General features: G+C 44.1%; 1 protein-coding gene and 1 long non-coding RNA gene across 6 annotated transcripts in view; one reads left to right on the plus strand and one right to left on the minus strand.

The window, feature by feature from the left end:
• The window catches only part of FLI1 (Fli-1 proto-oncogene, ETS transcription factor), an 86,766-nt gene that overhangs the window by 11,629 nt on the left and 56,997 nt on the right, over positions 1-18,140 (plus strand). Inside the window, exon 1 of one of the 5 annotated variants that reach the window (XM_080366624.1) lies at positions 1,389-1,999. The exons of the other annotated variants lie outside the window; for them this stretch is intronic. Within the exon in view, the coding sequence (XP_080222750.1) occupies positions 1,982-1,999 (18 nt within the window). The 5' untranslated portion in view covers positions 1,389-1,981. Of the gene's footprint in view, positions 1-1,388; positions 2,000-18,140 lie in introns of those variants that run through there. 5 annotated transcript variants of the gene reach the window in all.
• LOC308054211 lies at positions 129-3,120 on the minus strand. Its single transcript, XR_013924023.1, has 3 exons — positions 2,639-3,120; positions 1,190-1,392; positions 129-781 (listed from the first exon to the last, which is right to left on the minus strand). It is a non-coding gene; the product is annotated as an uncharacterized lncRNA (long non-coding RNA).

The raw sequence follows: 18,140 nt of genomic DNA on the forward strand, positions 1-18,140 counted from the left end.
CCCCTTTCACCTCCTGGCTGCAGACGGCCTCAATCGCTGGCAAGCAGCAAGCCAAAACCTCCAGGTCTGGTCACGTTCAGTCCCGTGTCTGCATCTGAACTAAAAAATTGTAGCTGAATTGATGAGGCTAATTTCAGAGGAGGGGGAGGGAGGGGAGGGAGGGGCAAGGGGGGATCTACAGCTCTCTCCTGCCAGCTCCGGTCTTGGAGAAATAAAGTATTAATAAGGCATCTCTGCCGCAGCCGAGTAGAAACACTAGTGGCATTATTGCATTTCCCTTTTGGAAGGGGCGGGTGCAGAATAACTTTGGATATAATTTTGATATCCCCCCCCTCCCCCCCCCCCACCCCCCGTGGTTGGACTAAAGACAGGGGGAAACAAAAAGACTGGACACAACTGGCACTGGACAAGGTAATCCTCTCCATCGAGAGATCTAACGTGCAGGGGTGTCCTCCTGCCTTGACACTATTCTTTCTTGGCTTCACCCTCCTTTTTTATTCCACCCTCCGCTCTTTTCCTCGGTCTGCAGCCGTTTGCAGAAGTGGGGCATAAAAGGACGCCCAAAGCGTTGCATGATGTGTTCCGCTGTTAGCCGCTTGTTATTTTTGCAAGGGGTGTGTGTGGGGGGAAGCGGGTGAGCTGTACAGGCGGGTATTGTCTCCTTTCCTCGGGTTCTTTGGAGGGTTTCAGCTTTTCCCGGAAAAAGGAAAGCGCGTCTCTTTTTTTCTGGTGATCGCTCCCGTTTGAATGAAAGAGATTGCACGTCAGGGGCTCGCCAGGTCTAAAATGAGATTTAAAGGCTGGTGGTTGGGGTTTTGCAGTGCCCATTCCGACACGGCATCCAGGAATGGAAAATGCAGCTGATCTGACAATTATTGTAAATTTTGGTCATTTTTAGCTTATAAAGTGGGCTGGGCTTTCCCCCCCCCCCCTAAGTGGGGTTTTAACAGCTTAGCGAGAAACTCTCACTGTGAGAGGAGACTGGGGAAAGTACTCCCAGCCCCTGGGGTGAAATGGATGGACTTCCATCCATCTCAGTAGCTTTGCTTCAGAGCCCGATATCCCAACCCTCGAGAGGACCGGGAGAGAAGGGTGAAAGTGGAAAAGAGCCTCCGCTTCCCTGCAGCCCCATTTCCAGCCTGTGTTTAATTGCTGGAGTTGTTCGTCTGTCTTGCATTATTGCACTTACCGCTCATTTCTGGCAGGGACTGGACCCTCGTCTCACGCTCCGTGCTGAGAGGCGTGAAGGAGAGGGGCCGAAGTATGTTCTAAGTACGTTTTAATCGCCAGACTTTTTATTTTCTCTCTCTGCCTGCCGCGACCGAATTGTATTTACGGTTTTCTCTCCTTAATTTTTTTGCCTGTGACTGGAAAACGCATTAATAAAAAAATCTGTGGGAAGAGACGGAAATTCAGTGAGTCAGGCTAAAGAGCTGCTCCAGCCAAAAAAAAAAAAAAAAAAAAATTGCAAAAAACACGTTAAACTAAACTGTGGGATGACACACGGCGCTCGCTAATACGGTCTGGGGTGCAAGGCAAGGTCTGCGTTGGACTGGCTGCCCTAGCGACAAACGAGCTGACAGAGGTAGCTATTGTTCTGCCCCTTCTTATCTAAATGGAGCAAATATCCTGTATGTAAAATATATATATTTTCATCAAGAAGGCAGGACCAGTGGAGAGACGAAAGTTTCCTCCTCGAGTGACTTCACTTCCCAAAATTAGCAGAAAAAAACGTTTCATCCGGTTAACTGTCTTTTTCGCTCTGCTGCAACAACCAAAGTTAAAAAAAGAGAGAGACAGAGAGAGGGAGGGAGGGAGAGGGAGAGAGGAGGAGAGGGGATACAGAGCGAAAAGCAAACCCGCTGGCAGGGCAGGGAGAGCAGCGAAAATAGAAGGATAAAAAACTTCAGGAGGCTTCGGTTGCAGGCTAAACCGGGTCAATGTGTGGAATATTGCTGGTACCGGCTGGAAGTTATTCTAGATGGACGGCACTATTAAGGTAAGGGGGGCAGAGGGGCTGGGGGACCCCTCCGGCGGGGCGGGGGCGCTGGGCAGGGGCGCGGGGCCGGGGTCGGGCTCCGTCCCCCCGCCCCGCAGCGGCCGGGGCTCTCCCCTCCGCCTCCCCGCCGCTCGGGGGGCTCCGCAGCCGGCTTCGGCGGGGCGGTGCGGGGCCGGCCGCCGGGCTGCCCCCGCAGAGGGGCCGAGCAGGGGCCGCGGGGACCTGGCGAAAGGCGGTGACAGCTCCTGCCCGCGGGGCTCCGCGCCGCCCGGGGCTGCGAGGCGCCGCGGGGAGCGGGGGGGCCCGGGCCGGCGGCGAGCACGGCTGGGAGGCGGTGGCGGCCGGAGGGGCTCCGGGCTGGCCCCAGATGTGCGCCCCCGGCTCTGCTTTCCTCGCCCGGCCCCGGTTGAAATGCTCTGCCCGTTCTGGTGGTCGCCCGCGCGTTTCCTCCGGCAGTTTGTTTCTTTTTTTGGGGGGGTTGATTTTTTTTTTTTTTTGGGGGGGGGGGGGGGGACGGGACGGGACGACACGACCAGCGAGGGACAGGGCGGTTTGGAGGAGAAACATCACCCTCGCTTGGGGCGAGTCATGGGGAAGGGGAAGCAAAGGGTGTGGTAAAAAACCACGAACATAACCAACCTCTGGTGGCCTTGAGCAACGGAGGACGCTGCTGGAACTTGGAGAGCGGCTCCCCCTCCTTCCCCTCATCCGAGCGGCCGGTCCTTCGGCCTCTGCAAAGATAAACCAAGCCTCTTCCAAGCCCCTTGAGGTGACTCGCACAGTTTCTCAAATCTTAGACAGCAGAAGGTTGACTTTCCTGCTTTGGGGGACCCTTGTGCAGTTCTTACGGGCTCTTCTTGAGGGAGCTCTATAGTACAGAAGCAGCTTGAACAGAAGAGCCTTGAAGGGAGAGGCTCTGTGGGTGTGTTTGGGTTGGAGGATTTCGAAAGATGCCTATCGCCTGGGTGGGGTGTTGATCTCTTCTTAAAAGTCGTCTCTTTTAAATTTTTTTTTTATTATTTTTTTTTTTCTTTTTTGCTGACCCAGGGAGAAAGATGCTGCAAACTGGCAGGAACTGAAACTTTCTCCCTTAGATTGCAGCTTGTGACAAGTGCACTGTTTGGAAGGGTCTTAAAAGAAGGGGGAGGGAAGGAGATGGGCAGGAAGAGTAAATGGAAAGAAGAAAGAATGAGGGAAAGAAAGGGTGAATGTCAGAAAGGAAGAGAGAAAGCAGGAGTGTTGAAAGCACAAAATTTGGGAGATATGGCAGGAATAAGACATGTTTCCCCTACCACCTCCTCAAATCTGTAGTAAAAGTAACCTGGGCCTCATTCAGGATAAGTTTAGTGCACCACAACCTTCTTTGATTTGTAGAGCCCTAAATACTGTGCAGTGAAAGTGCAGAAATTTCCCATCTGTACATTTGCAGTGGTGCACACATGGACTTGCTTTTCTGCTCAGGCCACGAGCCTCCCTGCACCGTCCTCTGAAAGGTGCTGAAGTATTCCCATGGCCCACGTAGCTCATGGTGCCTACTGGGAGCTCCTCCTCTCCCTACTCACCCCGTGTTGCAAGGTATTATTGCTACCCCCCTGCCCCCAGTTTGGAGATGAGGAACTGTGACAACTTGGCAGGGAGGCTTACAGTCATGTTGGGGAGGCTGTGGCGAAAGGAGGAACTCAGCCGCATCCCAGGTCACTGCCCTGGCTCCTGGATCTGCCCGCCAACTGCTCTGCAGCCTTTTCTCATATTGTCCTGCTTTACCTGCAATCCAGAAATAATTTTTTAGCTGTTTGAGCTAAGAGAGATGGGATCCAGATACACCAGTCTCCTCCTGGGTTCATTTACTGAGCAGTTCCAGGATCATCAGCAAGCTGCTGCAGGTCCCCATGTCCTGCTTGCCACCTTGTGTAATTTACACCTTTTCTGTACCATGCGTTTAGATCACTGCTCCTGTAGCGTACTCAGGATTATCTGAGACTTCTTGCCAATTTTCTTAGCAGGGAGAAAAAGAGTGGCTTCCCAAGGAATATCAAACCTGACAAACCAGACAGATTTGCTGCAGCTCACCACTAAAAGGAAGGGGTTAGGCCACTTTGCGCAGCTTGTCTCAGGTGAAGGGCAATGGGAGAGGATGTGGCTTGAGATGCTTACATGTTTTTAATGTGCTGAGCTCTATATATAACCTGTGCTTCAGGGTAGGTTTTCTAAATTCTAAAACATAGTAAAGCAAACCCGTACTGTATCCAGAGGAAAGCAATTTAAAAACAATCGTACCCTTAGGTCTGCTCTCCTGTAGGGTATACGCATTGATTTATCTAAAGCTGTGTGGGGAAATAACATAGCAGAGAGATGCACATAAGTGACTAGAGAGCAAGAAAAACAGAGAAAAAGGCTCTTCCATTACCTAAAGCAAGGACACAGTGAGCAAGTACCAGATGAAATCTGTGTACTGGCATGGTTAAGAAGTGCTTCCCTCCATAAACTCAGAAATATACCTGCCTGTGTAGAAGATAAATGCTATGCAGCACAGGAGAGATATGGCAGAGGGCTATGCATTCCAGATGATTGCTTTCTTGAGCAATTTAAACAAGAAGTGACCCTTCTTTTCAAGTCTACGCAAAACTATTCCATGGACTAATTGTTTTAATTGAGCCAAAACCTTTAAACTGCACGCTTGGCAGATGCAAAAAGATTCTGAATCTAGTCTACTCTAAAAATCTCTTGCTTCATTCTACAATCTCCAGTATTTGGTACTTTCCTCTTAATCTTTTTGTGCCATTCAGAAAGTTTAATAACAGCCTCTCTGATGGCTGGTTTTGCCTCTGTCGAATAACTTAACTGCAAACCTGCTCAACTGCAGGGTAGCTTTGCAGTAAAGGAGTAAGTCCACTGTAGCCCTGAGCTGTCCTAAGGGTTCGCCTGGGGAAACAGCACGGGCAGAAAATAGATGTGGTCAGGATGATCCTGGGCTACATTTGTGTCCACAAAGTGGACACTGTGCACAAGTGCCAAGTGAAGTTGTTTTCAGAGCTTTTTAACCCCAAACTCAGGGAATTCCATGAATATAACCATGTATTGTGGGATCAGCTTGGGACTGTAAGTCATCTTTCCTCATCATGCACTGACTTACATCACATAAAATATTGCTTAGCCAATGCACATGTCTAGAATGCGTTTTCATTTCTTCACAAATAATTATTTATCTCAAGGAGGATTACATCACTGACTGAGGAGGCAGGAGGCAACTTTTGCTGCACTCTTCAAATAATCTGCTTAATACCTGACATAGAACATGGACTGGCTAGCTTGAGAAGTGACCTCTAGAGCAATGCTCTGAGGTCTTTTATGGAAAAAGAGGTGCAGCAAATCTTTATTAGTTCATTTCCATATTTGGTTCATATTCTGTGAACAAGGCTTGCAGAAGATGATTGGGAGCCAGTGAAACTCAGGACAGCTGGTGTTAGCACTAATTTTAAGCAGTCAATAACATTTTTATTGTATGCCTCCAGATACTTCAAATCACATCTTCTTTGGGCTAACATCCCGCTTTGACTTAATTTACATTGTGTTTAGGGGGTTTGGATTTTATTGCTTCAAATTAAATCAAAAACGGTACATCTAATCTCAGCAAGATGCCCATGCATGGACTTCCTCACAATAACAAATTGTGTGGTTTCAAACTGGTTTAATTGTTTCAGTTCCACTTTACATGTGGACAATAATTAAAGTAAATATACTTGCCGAAGCCCGACTGTTAATAAAAAAGCACATTTTGTGCAACTGCTGCTTTCATTCTGTGAAAACATGTTTATCCTTATGTTCTGGAGATAAGAGAGAGATGATCTGAAGGGCATTCAATGACAATTTTGCATTACTCAAGGAGATAACAACCATACTTTTCTCCTTCCATGAGAAAACATGTATGTTGGTGTTGCTATAGCAAAGGGTGGGGTAGGGTTTCTATTGCAATCACTGCTTCTTGTCATTTGTGAACTGTAGGCGTTCGCCTCCTGTCCTGAAACTTGGCCATCAAGATCTTGAACTAAGAACATATTTCCTTTTTGAGCAAGCTTAAATGTCTGTTTTGCCATTTTTAAATTGCCCTGGCTTTGGCCCTTTAGAGATGGCCTTTCCTGGCAAAAAGGCATTGACTCCTAGGGCAAGACTTTTAATCTCCAGACTGGAAAAAGAAAAAAAAAATTACAAAGATATTTGCTCACTGGAGGATTTCCATGTTGCTGTCCCTCAAAAGCAATTTTGAACAAAACCATCTGAAATTTCCAAGGCATAAATGATGATATTCCCAGATACCTTGGTCCCTATTCAGGTGACATTTGTCTTGCGTAATAGCTTTCTCATATGCAACAGCAAAAACCTGTTAGGAATGTTTTGTAGTTGGGATATTTTTATAATGCTACTTTATTTTCCCTCCAAGATTTGTAGGCAACTGCATGCCTTTTGCCTTAGTATGAGCTTCCAGTCACACCATAGTGCTGGGTGCTGTCGGCTTGAGGTGTTCAGTGCTAACTCCCATTTGCAAGTAAAACACTGGGAAAATCTTTTCAGAGTCTGTAAACTGAGTAGCTCTGCTGCTTGTAGTAGAATTGTTCCTGCTAAGGGAAGGAAAATCAGTCTGCAGCAAACCTAATACACAACAAAACAGCGCAACTGCTTAGACTTTAGGCACTTGGGGTTTCACTCAGAGGCTTTAAAAAGGTGCTGAGAGCCTTGTATAGTTTCTCTCTACCACTGTGGATTTTACCTTAACAGGATGTGGTCACTTGAAGTAGTAGCATGCGTGTCTTGAGGATTTCATGCTTTTATTTTAGTTATTTATTTTAATTTTGTGATGCAGAGACTCAGCTTCTGTCCTTGCAGCATTTCTTCTAAGCAGAGTTCTGCTGGAGTCTTGGTGTGTAGAAGTACTATGCTTTGGAGTATTATGAGGCAGGGACAGAAATCAAGAGAAGCAAACGGGAAGGTGGCACCTCAAAGTGAGATCTTAGATGACATTCTGATGGGGTGAGATATGCTGGGGGAAGGGCATTTATAGCAATTTTTGCAGAAAATAGAGTTTATTTTCTTCAGGTCTCTCCTTCCTGGTCTTAGAGAAAGCTTTGCTCTTGATATCAGCTCACACCTTCTCAGAAGGATCAGGCCTAGAACTTAAAAATGTACAACCTCATGGCACAGAGCATCTTCCATTCTTTTTCTCCCCCTGAAACATCAGCATGTAAGTTCTTTTACAGCATCTCATAAGCTGCCTTTGAAAAATGAAAAATTCTCACTCTGCTTCAGTTTACTTGACCATTTAAAGAAAGACCTTATGTCCCATTTCAGTGCAAACATGCAAAAGCAGGAATATTAAAGGAGCCAAGGGAGCCTTAACTTCAGATTTTCAGATATTTGTGGGTTTGTTAAACACCTAATGCTGCAGAAACATGGTGTTAGTACCAGTGTGTGCATGAATGTGTGTATGGCTTACCTATAAAAAATGGGTATGATACATGAAGCTTAGCTCTACAACCTGGTTTGAAGCCAATTTCCCCCCAAATGTAAAATTATCTTCAGATCTTTTGTTCTGAATTGAACAAATTATTTCCAGTGCCTGTGCCTCTCATGTGCTCTCATGCACATGTGAACACAAGCACACAGTGCACACGTACACTGGCATGTAAAAAGAGCTGCCTGCAGCGCACTTCTCAGTTATACAAAGCCCTGTCACACTTCCATGGGTGATGCCCAAGAATACTTTCTGAGTGAACAAATGTTTTCGTACAAGGCTGTGAGTGCATATTTATAGCTGTTTTTGAAAATACAGACTAAAATATCACCACACAAATGCGGTTTTCTGCCTTCTTCTGGAAATAATTTGCATGATGGCAGACCCAAGTCCTTGCTAACTTGCATGCTGTGTTATCACAAACACCCGGGCAGTCAGGTCAAGTAACTTATCACCAGCCTAAGTTGTATGAACAGCAATGTATGGTACAGGACAATCTATAATCACTCTACTGAGTTCCAGATATCAAAGCCTTCAAAATGTTAATGCATCTACTGCTGATTTTCTTTCGTCCTCTCATTAACCAGGCCACATAATTACTGATGCGTATCTACACAGCTAGTAACACTGATCTAGAAACTTGCCTCTTGTAGTAAAGCCACAAACGTTATCTCCCTCCTCCCCCACCTCCACTACCAAAAGCTTTTCCTTTAGCTGTAAGACAGAGACCTAAACAAAAGGGATGTATGCTACTGTATGTTACTGTTGAAGACATGTAAGTCCAGCTTGATAAACTTTCTGCTTCTCCAGCAACCAATACCACCAAAGGCAAAACTTTAAAATAATGACCTGACAGGGACCATCAGTATTTGATATGAGAGACACTTTAAGTTACCAAATTCTGTTTTGCCTTCATGTTTTGAAGCCAGGGCCCTAAAAATAGGTATGTAGGTGCATATTTATCTAACCGAGCGAGCAGCTTGATTTGTAAAGGTGCTGGCAGCCTGTAACTCTCATTAGCTTTTGAAAGTAACTGTTCCCTCTGAAAATCAGCCTGCTTTCTAGGTGCTTAACAAAGTATTTTGAAAGTGTTAAGATCTGTGGAACTGGCTAAGAGGCACTGAATATACAATTCTCAGTGGAATAGATGGGAGAAGTAAGGCTAAATCCCACAGGTGTCCTGCAAAATCTCAACCTTTTCTTCAGTGTTGGTATGATGCTGCAAAGAAAACAACCCTGGCTCTTCATGTGTATCAAGTATTCTCTCTTTTCTTGATTTTTTTTTCTAAAATACAGTCAGAAACACAGCTCAGTAGAGGCTCCTGTAGTAAATGTCATAGATACAGCTAAGCTTACTTGTTTCAGTTCTTCCAGCATAGGCTAACCCAGAGCTCAACTGACTACAGTAAAGGAGTAAGAAACAATAATAATAAAAAAATTATAACCCACACACCCCCCAGCCCAACAAAGCTGCATACCCAGAAACTGAACGTTAACATACTGGCCCACACTTGTCAGTCATGAAGAGGGAGTGAAAATAACATAACGGGCAAGAGAGTCTTTAATTAGTCATTTGCCGATTTCTCACTCAGCAAAAAACTGCCCTTCTTAACTAATGCTGGTTTTGATCTGAGGGGAGGAGATAAATCAGCAAGAATACAGTTTTTTAAGCTGGTCGATGAGTGAAAAAAAGAAACTGGAATGAGGTCTGGCGGGGTCAGTGGAAGGTGTGGTGAGTTCAGGAAACCGATTTTGGTATGATGAGAAAATTCTTATTTGAATGTTTTTTTATAGCAGCTTTTTAAAAAAAAAGAAGATAAGGAAAAGATTAGGAGAGGTTAAAATACCCTTTTTACAGCTAAAAGCAGAATTTGGCTCTCTGGTTTCTTCTGAATAGCTCTTCTTGTTGTTCCAAGCTTGATTGACTTATAACTGCATCTGAACCAACCTCACATCAGTTCCTTTTTATCAGCCAAAGTGAGACTTCCTGTGCTCCACAGTCTGGTTTCCTGATGTGTTTCCTTTTTCCTTTTAACAGAACAAAGGAAACTGTAAAGTCCTCCACTGCTCCTGTTCCAGATCTCCTTGGGACTTCATATACTGTTAGCATCGAACATTTGCCTTTTTTTTTTTTTTTTTCCTGGCCAGTCTGAGTCAGGCTGCCTAGAGTGATAGTGCCCTCTTCATATCTACTTGAGTTTTGCATTACCAGTTGCAGAGGGGCAAGATGTTGCTGTTGAAATGAAGCCACTTCCAGAGCAGTGGGTAGCCACCATGCTTTAGTCTACCAAAGTAAAGCATAAAAGGAAAATCTTGGCCAAAGACTCTGCATGTTACTAGAGATACAGGATTTTTAATATTCTGCTAAAGGAAATAATCAGACATTGAGATCTCATGGATTTGCACTGGCTTGTATGTGTGAACTTGGTATTTGAACTTGGGACTGCTGGAACTTTGTGTTCTGAAGTACGTAGACCACTGGCAGAAATGTTCCCCAAAACGGTTACATATACATAGCATGGATGGCATTGCCCTAGCTCATACTGGAAGTGGCAGCCCCATACCTTTCAACAGGAATAATTCTCTTAAACCACCACGCTGAATAGCAGTTACTCTCTTCTTACAACTGTTTTCCCTTTAGCTGTTAATGGGGATGCAGTTCTATTTCAGTCCTGCCAGTCACATTAGAACATGCTATGGATAGGAGAGCTTCGATGCAAAATCCAAATTCCACCATGCAGTAAGGAGCCTGTCCCTTGGCAAAGTGTCTTTTTCCCCAGCTACTGCCCCACCCCCCCAGCATACTGTTTTGCTGAGATGCACCGTCCCTTCATAATCTCCACATGGCAGAGCTGATCCTTTTTCCTTATAAGAATACAAGGTCTTGTTCACTTCAATGACAAGAATCACTTGTCTTCTTGTTCAGACAGAGGAACAGCATCTCAGATCAGGACTGAGTAGATGCCTACAAAAGTGCTTCTGAACACAACTTAAAGCAACTACAGACAGAGTTAAGTGCAAACATGGGCCTGATTCTGAAAAGTCTCACCATCTATCTGCAAATTCCCACTGAAATCAGTGTAATTTGCTCATGCTTAGAGTTTACCCATTTATCTGAACCACCAGAGCTCAGGAAGCTTAGAAAGGAGAGGGGAAACTGCAGATTGTGCTGCCTATTGCTGCCTGTTGGCTCTCTGCACATGGAGGCAAAATGAATTTGCAAGTTCAGCCTGTCCAGAACAGGTAGCCTATATCCAAGGTTCATTCATCCAAACCTTCAACATTCAGGATCAGTGGAATATGGAATAGGATAAAAGATTCTGGACTTGACCTGTTTTCTATATATGCCTTTATGTATGTATGTATGTGGTGGGTAAACTTGAAAGGGTGGCCAGAGATAGTGGTTAAGACAGCCTGAAGCAGCAGAGGGTCACTGCACCACATCAGTTAACAAGGTGCCAGAGTTTCCAGGGAGCCCTGCTCACCCAAGCCTAAGGGAGGAGCAGGAGCTATGTTACTTTAAGGAAGGAAAAGAATTAACATCATTGCCCTCCTACAGAATTGTCTTTCTGCAGGGTTCAGCATGCTGATTTGAGGTTTTCTCATGTAATAACAGAATCCTATGCCTTTATATTGAAAAATGTCATTTTTAATCAAATAACTTTGGATTATCTATGGAAAGGTATCAGAAAATTATATCCCTTCTGTAAAATTGAGAGGAAAATCAGGGAACTTTCGCCTTTTCTGCTGTGTTCTGTTTATGGAACAATTTCTATACAGTATAATTCAATTTCCATAAAAACTCCATTGATTTAATCCTTATTAAATTCTGAGGATTTGTCCATGAGGGTTGTGTTGCAGATCAGCCTTTAGGACTGACTCCTGATTAGAACCAGAAGTTATGACTCGTATGATTAATTCCTTGTATTATGGTAGTTGTCCCTGGAGGCTCCCACCAAGACGAAGCATGGCACGTAGATGGAATAAGAGCTCATAATCTAAGAAGGCAAAGAAAACAGCCGCCCAAAAACAACTAGGATATGAAATGCAGGAAGCAACTGGTTACTCAGCAAGTCACTGTCAGAGATGCAAAGAGTCCTGGTGGCCCTTAACAAGTTCCTGGCATTAGGATTGCCCAGGAATTTGTAGCAGAGTGTGGACCTTAACATCCTTACATGCATTTTATCACTGATAAGCAGAAAAATCACTAGAGCCAGAAAGTATTGATACTTGTACAAGTTCAAAAGCTGGATAAATCACCACTTATAAATTGATCCTGAAAGACTGGAAGTTATTTTGAGTAGATATCACAGTTGCTGTGGATACTTTTGAGGCATAATGAGGATCTAGATTACAGTCTGTGTAACTCATAGTCCTTCAGAGATGGTTTGCTGCAGCAAGAATAATTTTTCTAATGATGACACTCCTAACCCGAACTTGCTCGCAAAATTCATGTGATGTGTGGTAACAGCCTTCCTTAATTAGATCTAATATGCGTGTGTATAACTTTCCACAGCACAAATATTTATACTTCGGTGATATTTCTACGAGTCATAAACTAATACATCTGACCATTAGAAGCAACTAGGCTTTAAAATAAGCATGCACTGAAGTGATTTGTTAGGCAAGAACTCTCAGTATCATCCTGCAAATACTGCCAAAATTGTCTGTAACGGCTCCACAGTGACAAGAAAAAGAATGATTGTATGTTAAGTGAGGAACTGACAACAGAGCAAACCAGTGTGTCTTATCAGGATCTGGGGTGCACATATTTAATTGCACATATTTCTTCTGTATCCTGTTTTATACCAGACAAGCATGTGTGCAAATTTTGTGTGTGGTACATTTTATCCAAGCGATCGTGAATCCCTTGTGACACTAAGATTGTACTTGAAATCTGAGATGTCTCTAATAAGCCGAAGGGAAACTGCTACCATTGCCATGGAATTTGGCCCAAACTCCAGCTCCTCGTCCCCCTGCTGCAGAGTGAGCGTCTGTGCAGAATCTCACAGTACCTTGTTTTTGTGCTGCAATCTGCCTTCTTGCATAAAGTGGAAGAAGGAGCACGGGTAGGTCCAGATTGAAAAGTGCTACTTCTTACACATGCAAAGTTTTACAAGGGAAGATCTGGAACAAGGCTTTGCCATGGCACCTTCTAGTCCTTTTCTCCTGAAAAGCAGCTCTGTCCTCCCTTTGACAATGATTCTGGGTCCTCCGGATTTTGAGTAGTGTTACATGGAAGCTGTGTAAAATACTTACCCAATATGCATCATCACATGAAACTTTTTTGGTAAGAAAAGGGTATATCCATTTTTAACTCTGAGCCCCAACAAACTCATGCCTGGGACACACATTTTCTGCAAGTCAGTATTAAAGATGACTCTGGTCTCTGTTCACTTTCCTGCTTTCTGCAGGGCACCCAAACCCCAGCTTTACAGTTTTAGGAGTCCTTTCCACAGCACTTCCAAAGCAGTGGGCAGAGGTTTTAACGAAAAGATAGAGTTTATTCCCTTTAGAAAGAGAAAGGAACGCACTGAAGTTCAAGCTTGCTTGCAGCGAATCCTCTGGAATTGCACCACTGTATCTGAGAGCAGATGTTTTCTCATTTTCACAGAATATGGGGTGGTCATTAATGGATGGAATAAGTTTGCAGTTAGTTCCTTGCTCTTCATTTTTGGTATTCTCATATGTCATCTCTACTTCAGGAAGGATATAATTATGGCTGATCGTTCATGTTAGGAATTATTTGTGCTACAGTAGTGCCTAGAGACCAGAGTGATCCCTGTTGTGCTAAGCAGTGTATGTAACAAGAGATTATTCTTCAAAATTCCTTAGGAGTGAAGAAAAGTTAAGGCACTTAATTTGAACTCCAGAGTGGAAGCAATTCTTGAGCTTCACTCTCTGCTGTCAGACGTGACCATGTTCTATCATTCCTTTCCCGAAATCTTCAAGGTTTCTGTAAAGGATGGATGGATTTTCTTTCCACAATCACTGCTTCCCATTGAAAAGTTCTTCTGTAACATCTTCATTCTGAGGTTTGAATACCTTCTTCTGATTTTGGACTGACATTTGCTCATGACCGATTCATGCCTTTTTCATCCCAGCATCACTAGCTTAAACAGCACTTTCCCTTCCCTGACGTTATGATCCCAGTGTATTTACAGACCACCGCCATACCTCCCCCTACCTTTGTTTTGATGGGATAAATGAAAATTTTCTTTCTGATAAATGAAATAATGAAATAATCTCTTTCATACCCAGCCCTTCTTGCAGTTATTCCTTAGCCCTCAGCTGCACCTGTTCCCATTTGCATTTGTCTTTTCTCAGCATGAGTCAGTGGAGTGGCACACGCTGTTCCCAGTGCTTGGCATTAACACTCACTGGAAGAACCTTCCCTGATGCAATTCTGGGATTGCAATTTGGTTGTTGTTTTTTTTTTTATTTGTTTATTTCTGGTGAGTCAGAAAAATCTGTGAGCAGTTAGTTCACTCCGGTCTTTGTCCTCAGCTGTGCCCAACCTGGTTCTGTTAAGTTCTGCCTGTTCTGCCACAGGTTTCCTGTATGAGTTCAGGCATTTTGCTTAATCTCTCTGTATTTCAGTTTCTTATCTGTAGAAGTAAGAAAATGCTTCTTTTCCTCTCTGCCTTGTCTGGCTGATTTGGAGTATATCTCTTACAAGATGGGACTTCAGTTCTATTCACAAGCAGCAGCTACAGTGATCTCAGTGCAGGCATGTCCTGCAATGCAATGTAATGAACAGAAAGAAAGCCAGTGGTTCTTGCCATTATGTTCTTTATTAATATTCAATAACCTTCTACCATGTTCCTGAGATATGGGTATAGTTATCAGTTTTTTGGGTCATGCATTTATTGTAATGTGTGTCTGTAGCACTGAAGCTGTGACGGGCAGGTATGTTTTCCCTTAGATCAAAGATCATTCTGAGCTGTCGAGAAGGAGTAAGAAGGGTGTGAAGTCCAATAGGTTTTCCAGATTTTTGCAGCAAGTGCCCTGGACTGCCGGGTGCAGCAGAGTATGTGCATGCGCCTGTGAAGCTGCTCCATTGATTCATACACAGAGCACACGCACACAGCTAAAATTTCAACTAGGCCTAAATACCAGATGGTTTCTTGCATAAGCCAAACTTTTATGTGTTTTAAAAAACAGCCGCCAGTAGATGGTCAGGACCTCACTCTGATTGCCTATTTCTTCCATTGATTTCTTACCAATTTTTTTTCATACTTTTGCAGCTCTAGGACTGGTCGTTTGAAAACTAGCAGCTGCAGACTTCCAAAAATAAAAAAAGAATTAATTAATTAACATAACCCTAAACCACAGAAACCCTGCCTTATGAGCAGCACTTTTCTCACCACACACTGTTCTGTGCCAGCCTGAAGGAGGTTAGCTGACATGCCATGCAGACATGTGATGTTGAAGGGTTGTGTACACCAGCAGAGAGGGAAGCTTGTATGTAACAGGTCTGTGTAGCAAAGGAGCGGAAACAGAGTGGGCTGTGAGAAGAAATGCCTCCAAGTCCTGACAGACCGTTCTCCCAAATGCTGCCCAGGTCTTTCTTCACCCAGGTTTTGCCCAGGTCATGACATGAGCGACACCAGCTATTTTCAGGTCCCGAGGGCTCAGCTCTGCAGGGACAGCCCTCCCTTGCTGAGATGAACCTCCATGATAAGAAGGTGCATGCTCTTTTTGCAGCCTCTTCTGCCACACAAGAACCACCCTCTGGTTCCCTCCCATTTACATCGCCCTCCTCCACCTTGCATGGGCACGCATTCACAAATACACGAGTGCTTGTACACTACCTCTGTGAACTTATGTCTTTAATAGCAAGAACAAGTGTGTGTATAATCTTTAACAAAGATTATCAGGCCTGCCATAGTTTTAATTCAGATAGCAAGTCCAAAAGCTGTAAGGAATTTAACTGTGTGGAGTGGACCATACATACCTGAGCGGTAGGTGTATCTGCAAATGAGCTTTGTCCCTGAAGCAGTGTTTGGTACAGATGGTGTCAGCACATGCCGTGTTTATTGATACAAGGCTCAATGAATGTGCAACATACTAAGTAAACAAAGTGCTTTGAGTATCATCAGCTACAGTGGATAAAAGGAGCACGGTTCTTCTCTTACTCAGTATAAATTGCAGGTTAAACTGGTGGAGTTAAGCAAACAATTGAAAAATGGATCTCTTTCAGGCAATGCTGATTTTATATATGTATGTAAATATGCACCTTTTACATCTGTGCTGTTCCATTGACTCCATCAGAACTGACCTGGATTCGAATTAGGGTCAGTGGGGTGAGCAGGTCTAAATGACTGTCATTGTTGATTTCTGTAGCATCGCACATGTAAAATGCTTCAAAAGTAATTTTGCAAGACAAGTCTTTGACACTAGCCTTTCATCTGACTCTCTCTGTTACTAAACCAGGTACAGCAGTGACATGGATTCAGGCAGCTACATACCTGCTTATGGGCAGGATATTTTATCTGGGACTGATAAGGCATTGAAGTGGGGCAGGATGGCCAGCTCCCACACCCTGGTGGAATGGTACAAAGGAGCTCTGAAAGACAGCTTTGCTATAAGAGTTACAAATATGTTAGGAAAAAAAACCCACAACATTTTGTTTTTAAAACTTGAGATTATGATCCAGGACACTTGATTTCCACTCTGGGCTCTGACAGTGGCTTTGTGTACAACCGCAGGGAGCCACTGAACTCTCAGGCAGGACTGGTCATTCCCTGTTTCTCTCTCCTCTCTACCCAGACCATGAGCTCTTTGCAATAGGAGCCATCCTCAGAATATGTTCGCCCAGTGCTAGCACAGGGGTAACTTGAGGTTTGCTCATCCTGAGTCAGGCAGTCAAGTATTTCACCAGAAATTACGTCCATTATGTGCACTTGGTTATTCACTCTTTGTTATGACTAACTTAATGGGTTATATAGATAAGGATACTTCTAGAAGAGAAACATGTCCAGAAACCTGAAATTATCTGTAGCAAAGTTTTCTTAGCATCTAAGACCATAATCAGTCATCTATTATTTAGTAAAAAGATAGAGAGGAAAGATCTCTCATCTGTTATCTACTCTGCTCAGCGGATAACAATCATGCTCACATGTCCCTTCTTTCAAAAAAGCTAGACTTTTTGAAGAATGATGTTCAGATGTTAGAGCAAAAGCCTGCAAGCAGAGTCTCTTTGGATTTATTCCTCTTTCTTACCCAGAAACCCTGAGCAAATCATTAGCGGTTTCTATGCCTTGATTTTCCTAATTGTAAAATAATAATGGCTAATGCTTTTCTGAAAACTAGTTTTCTGTCAGCTGAAAACTGACAAATCTTCACAGCTTTGTAAGCTCTAGATAAAGAATGCTGTAGGTGCTTAAAATGTCACTAGAAAATCGTCTCTGAAATAAAGTTCAAAGCAGCTGGATGTAAGAGATGGAGTTTTTGCAACTATTAAAGGAAAGACACTATTTATAGGACATAAAATATTCTAGTCACTTATGAAACACAGAAAAAAACAGTCCCTGCTATGAAGCTCATATTGCACTAACAGAAATCTCATGCAACACATGTTGTATCGAGCTTGTATAGCTGCAGCCCCTCTGCACGAGCAGGAAGGGTGGTAGCTGCACCCCACCACTGGGTTTCTAGAAGCCTGTAGGAGAGCAGTGGCTGTCTCTGCTCAGTACTACACACTGTCATGGACATCTTTTTCTTTCCAGCCCCAATAATCAAAGAAGCAAAGGTCACATTAGCTGTGGGTTGGTTTTCCTGAGCAGGAAGGTATATAACGTGCATGTAAAGCACAAAAAATCCTTGCTCTGATGATCTGATTAAAAGAATCGGATGAGCAGCAGCAGAGCAGAGGCGGACCAAAGGGGGCTCTCACCCGCTCACTTTGCCCTTGCTGCTTGCTAACCAACTTGCTCTCTCAGTGCTGTTATTGTTTGATTTCGGCCTGCAGAGACAGGTGCAAATCTGCTTCCAGATCACACTTGGATACGTGGCAGGCAAATTTTCATTAAAGGCTGCAATAACAAGGAACAGCTCTTGTCTCTCAGTGCTCTATAGAACTGGGAACCTCTTCTGCATGCACCTGACTGACTGTGAGCAGGGGCACAGCGCCTGGCTTGCTAAGGACAAGTGCTTTCCAGCTCGTGGCGGGGGCGGGGGGGGGGGGGGGGCATGCTGGGAGGTTTGCACCGTTTTATCGTGTTAGACAGTCATTTAGCAAGTGCCATTTGTTGCAAGCTGTTTCTTAAAACACAAAGGGGAGAGAAAATGCAGTTAAAATGAGTTTTGCCTTTTGGGCAAGCTGAGAGCCTTCCCCCGCTTCAGGGCACTCTAGAGTGTGGTTGGGTGTGGGGGCGCTGCAGGAGTGGGAACCCTGATCACAGATGTGAACGTTTCACTTAGGCTGCTTCTTTGCACATCCTAATACAAATGATGCACAAGGTAAATGAAAAGATGCACAATGTACGCCAGACAGGCAACCTGAGGCGCAGAAGGCCTGGTCTCCTGATACGGGCATTCACCTGCTTTTCTGGGTGTCATCAGTAGCCTGTTTTAGAGCAGTGTCCCTTGGAAATTCAGATATATTCCTCACACACAAACAGCTGGAGCTCC

This window comes from Falco punctatus (genome assembly GCF_963210335.1).
Source record: "Falco punctatus genome assembly, chromosome: 16".
In the NCBI taxonomy this organism is placed as follows: domain Eukaryota; kingdom Metazoa; phylum Chordata; class Aves; order Falconiformes; family Falconidae; genus Falco; species Falco punctatus.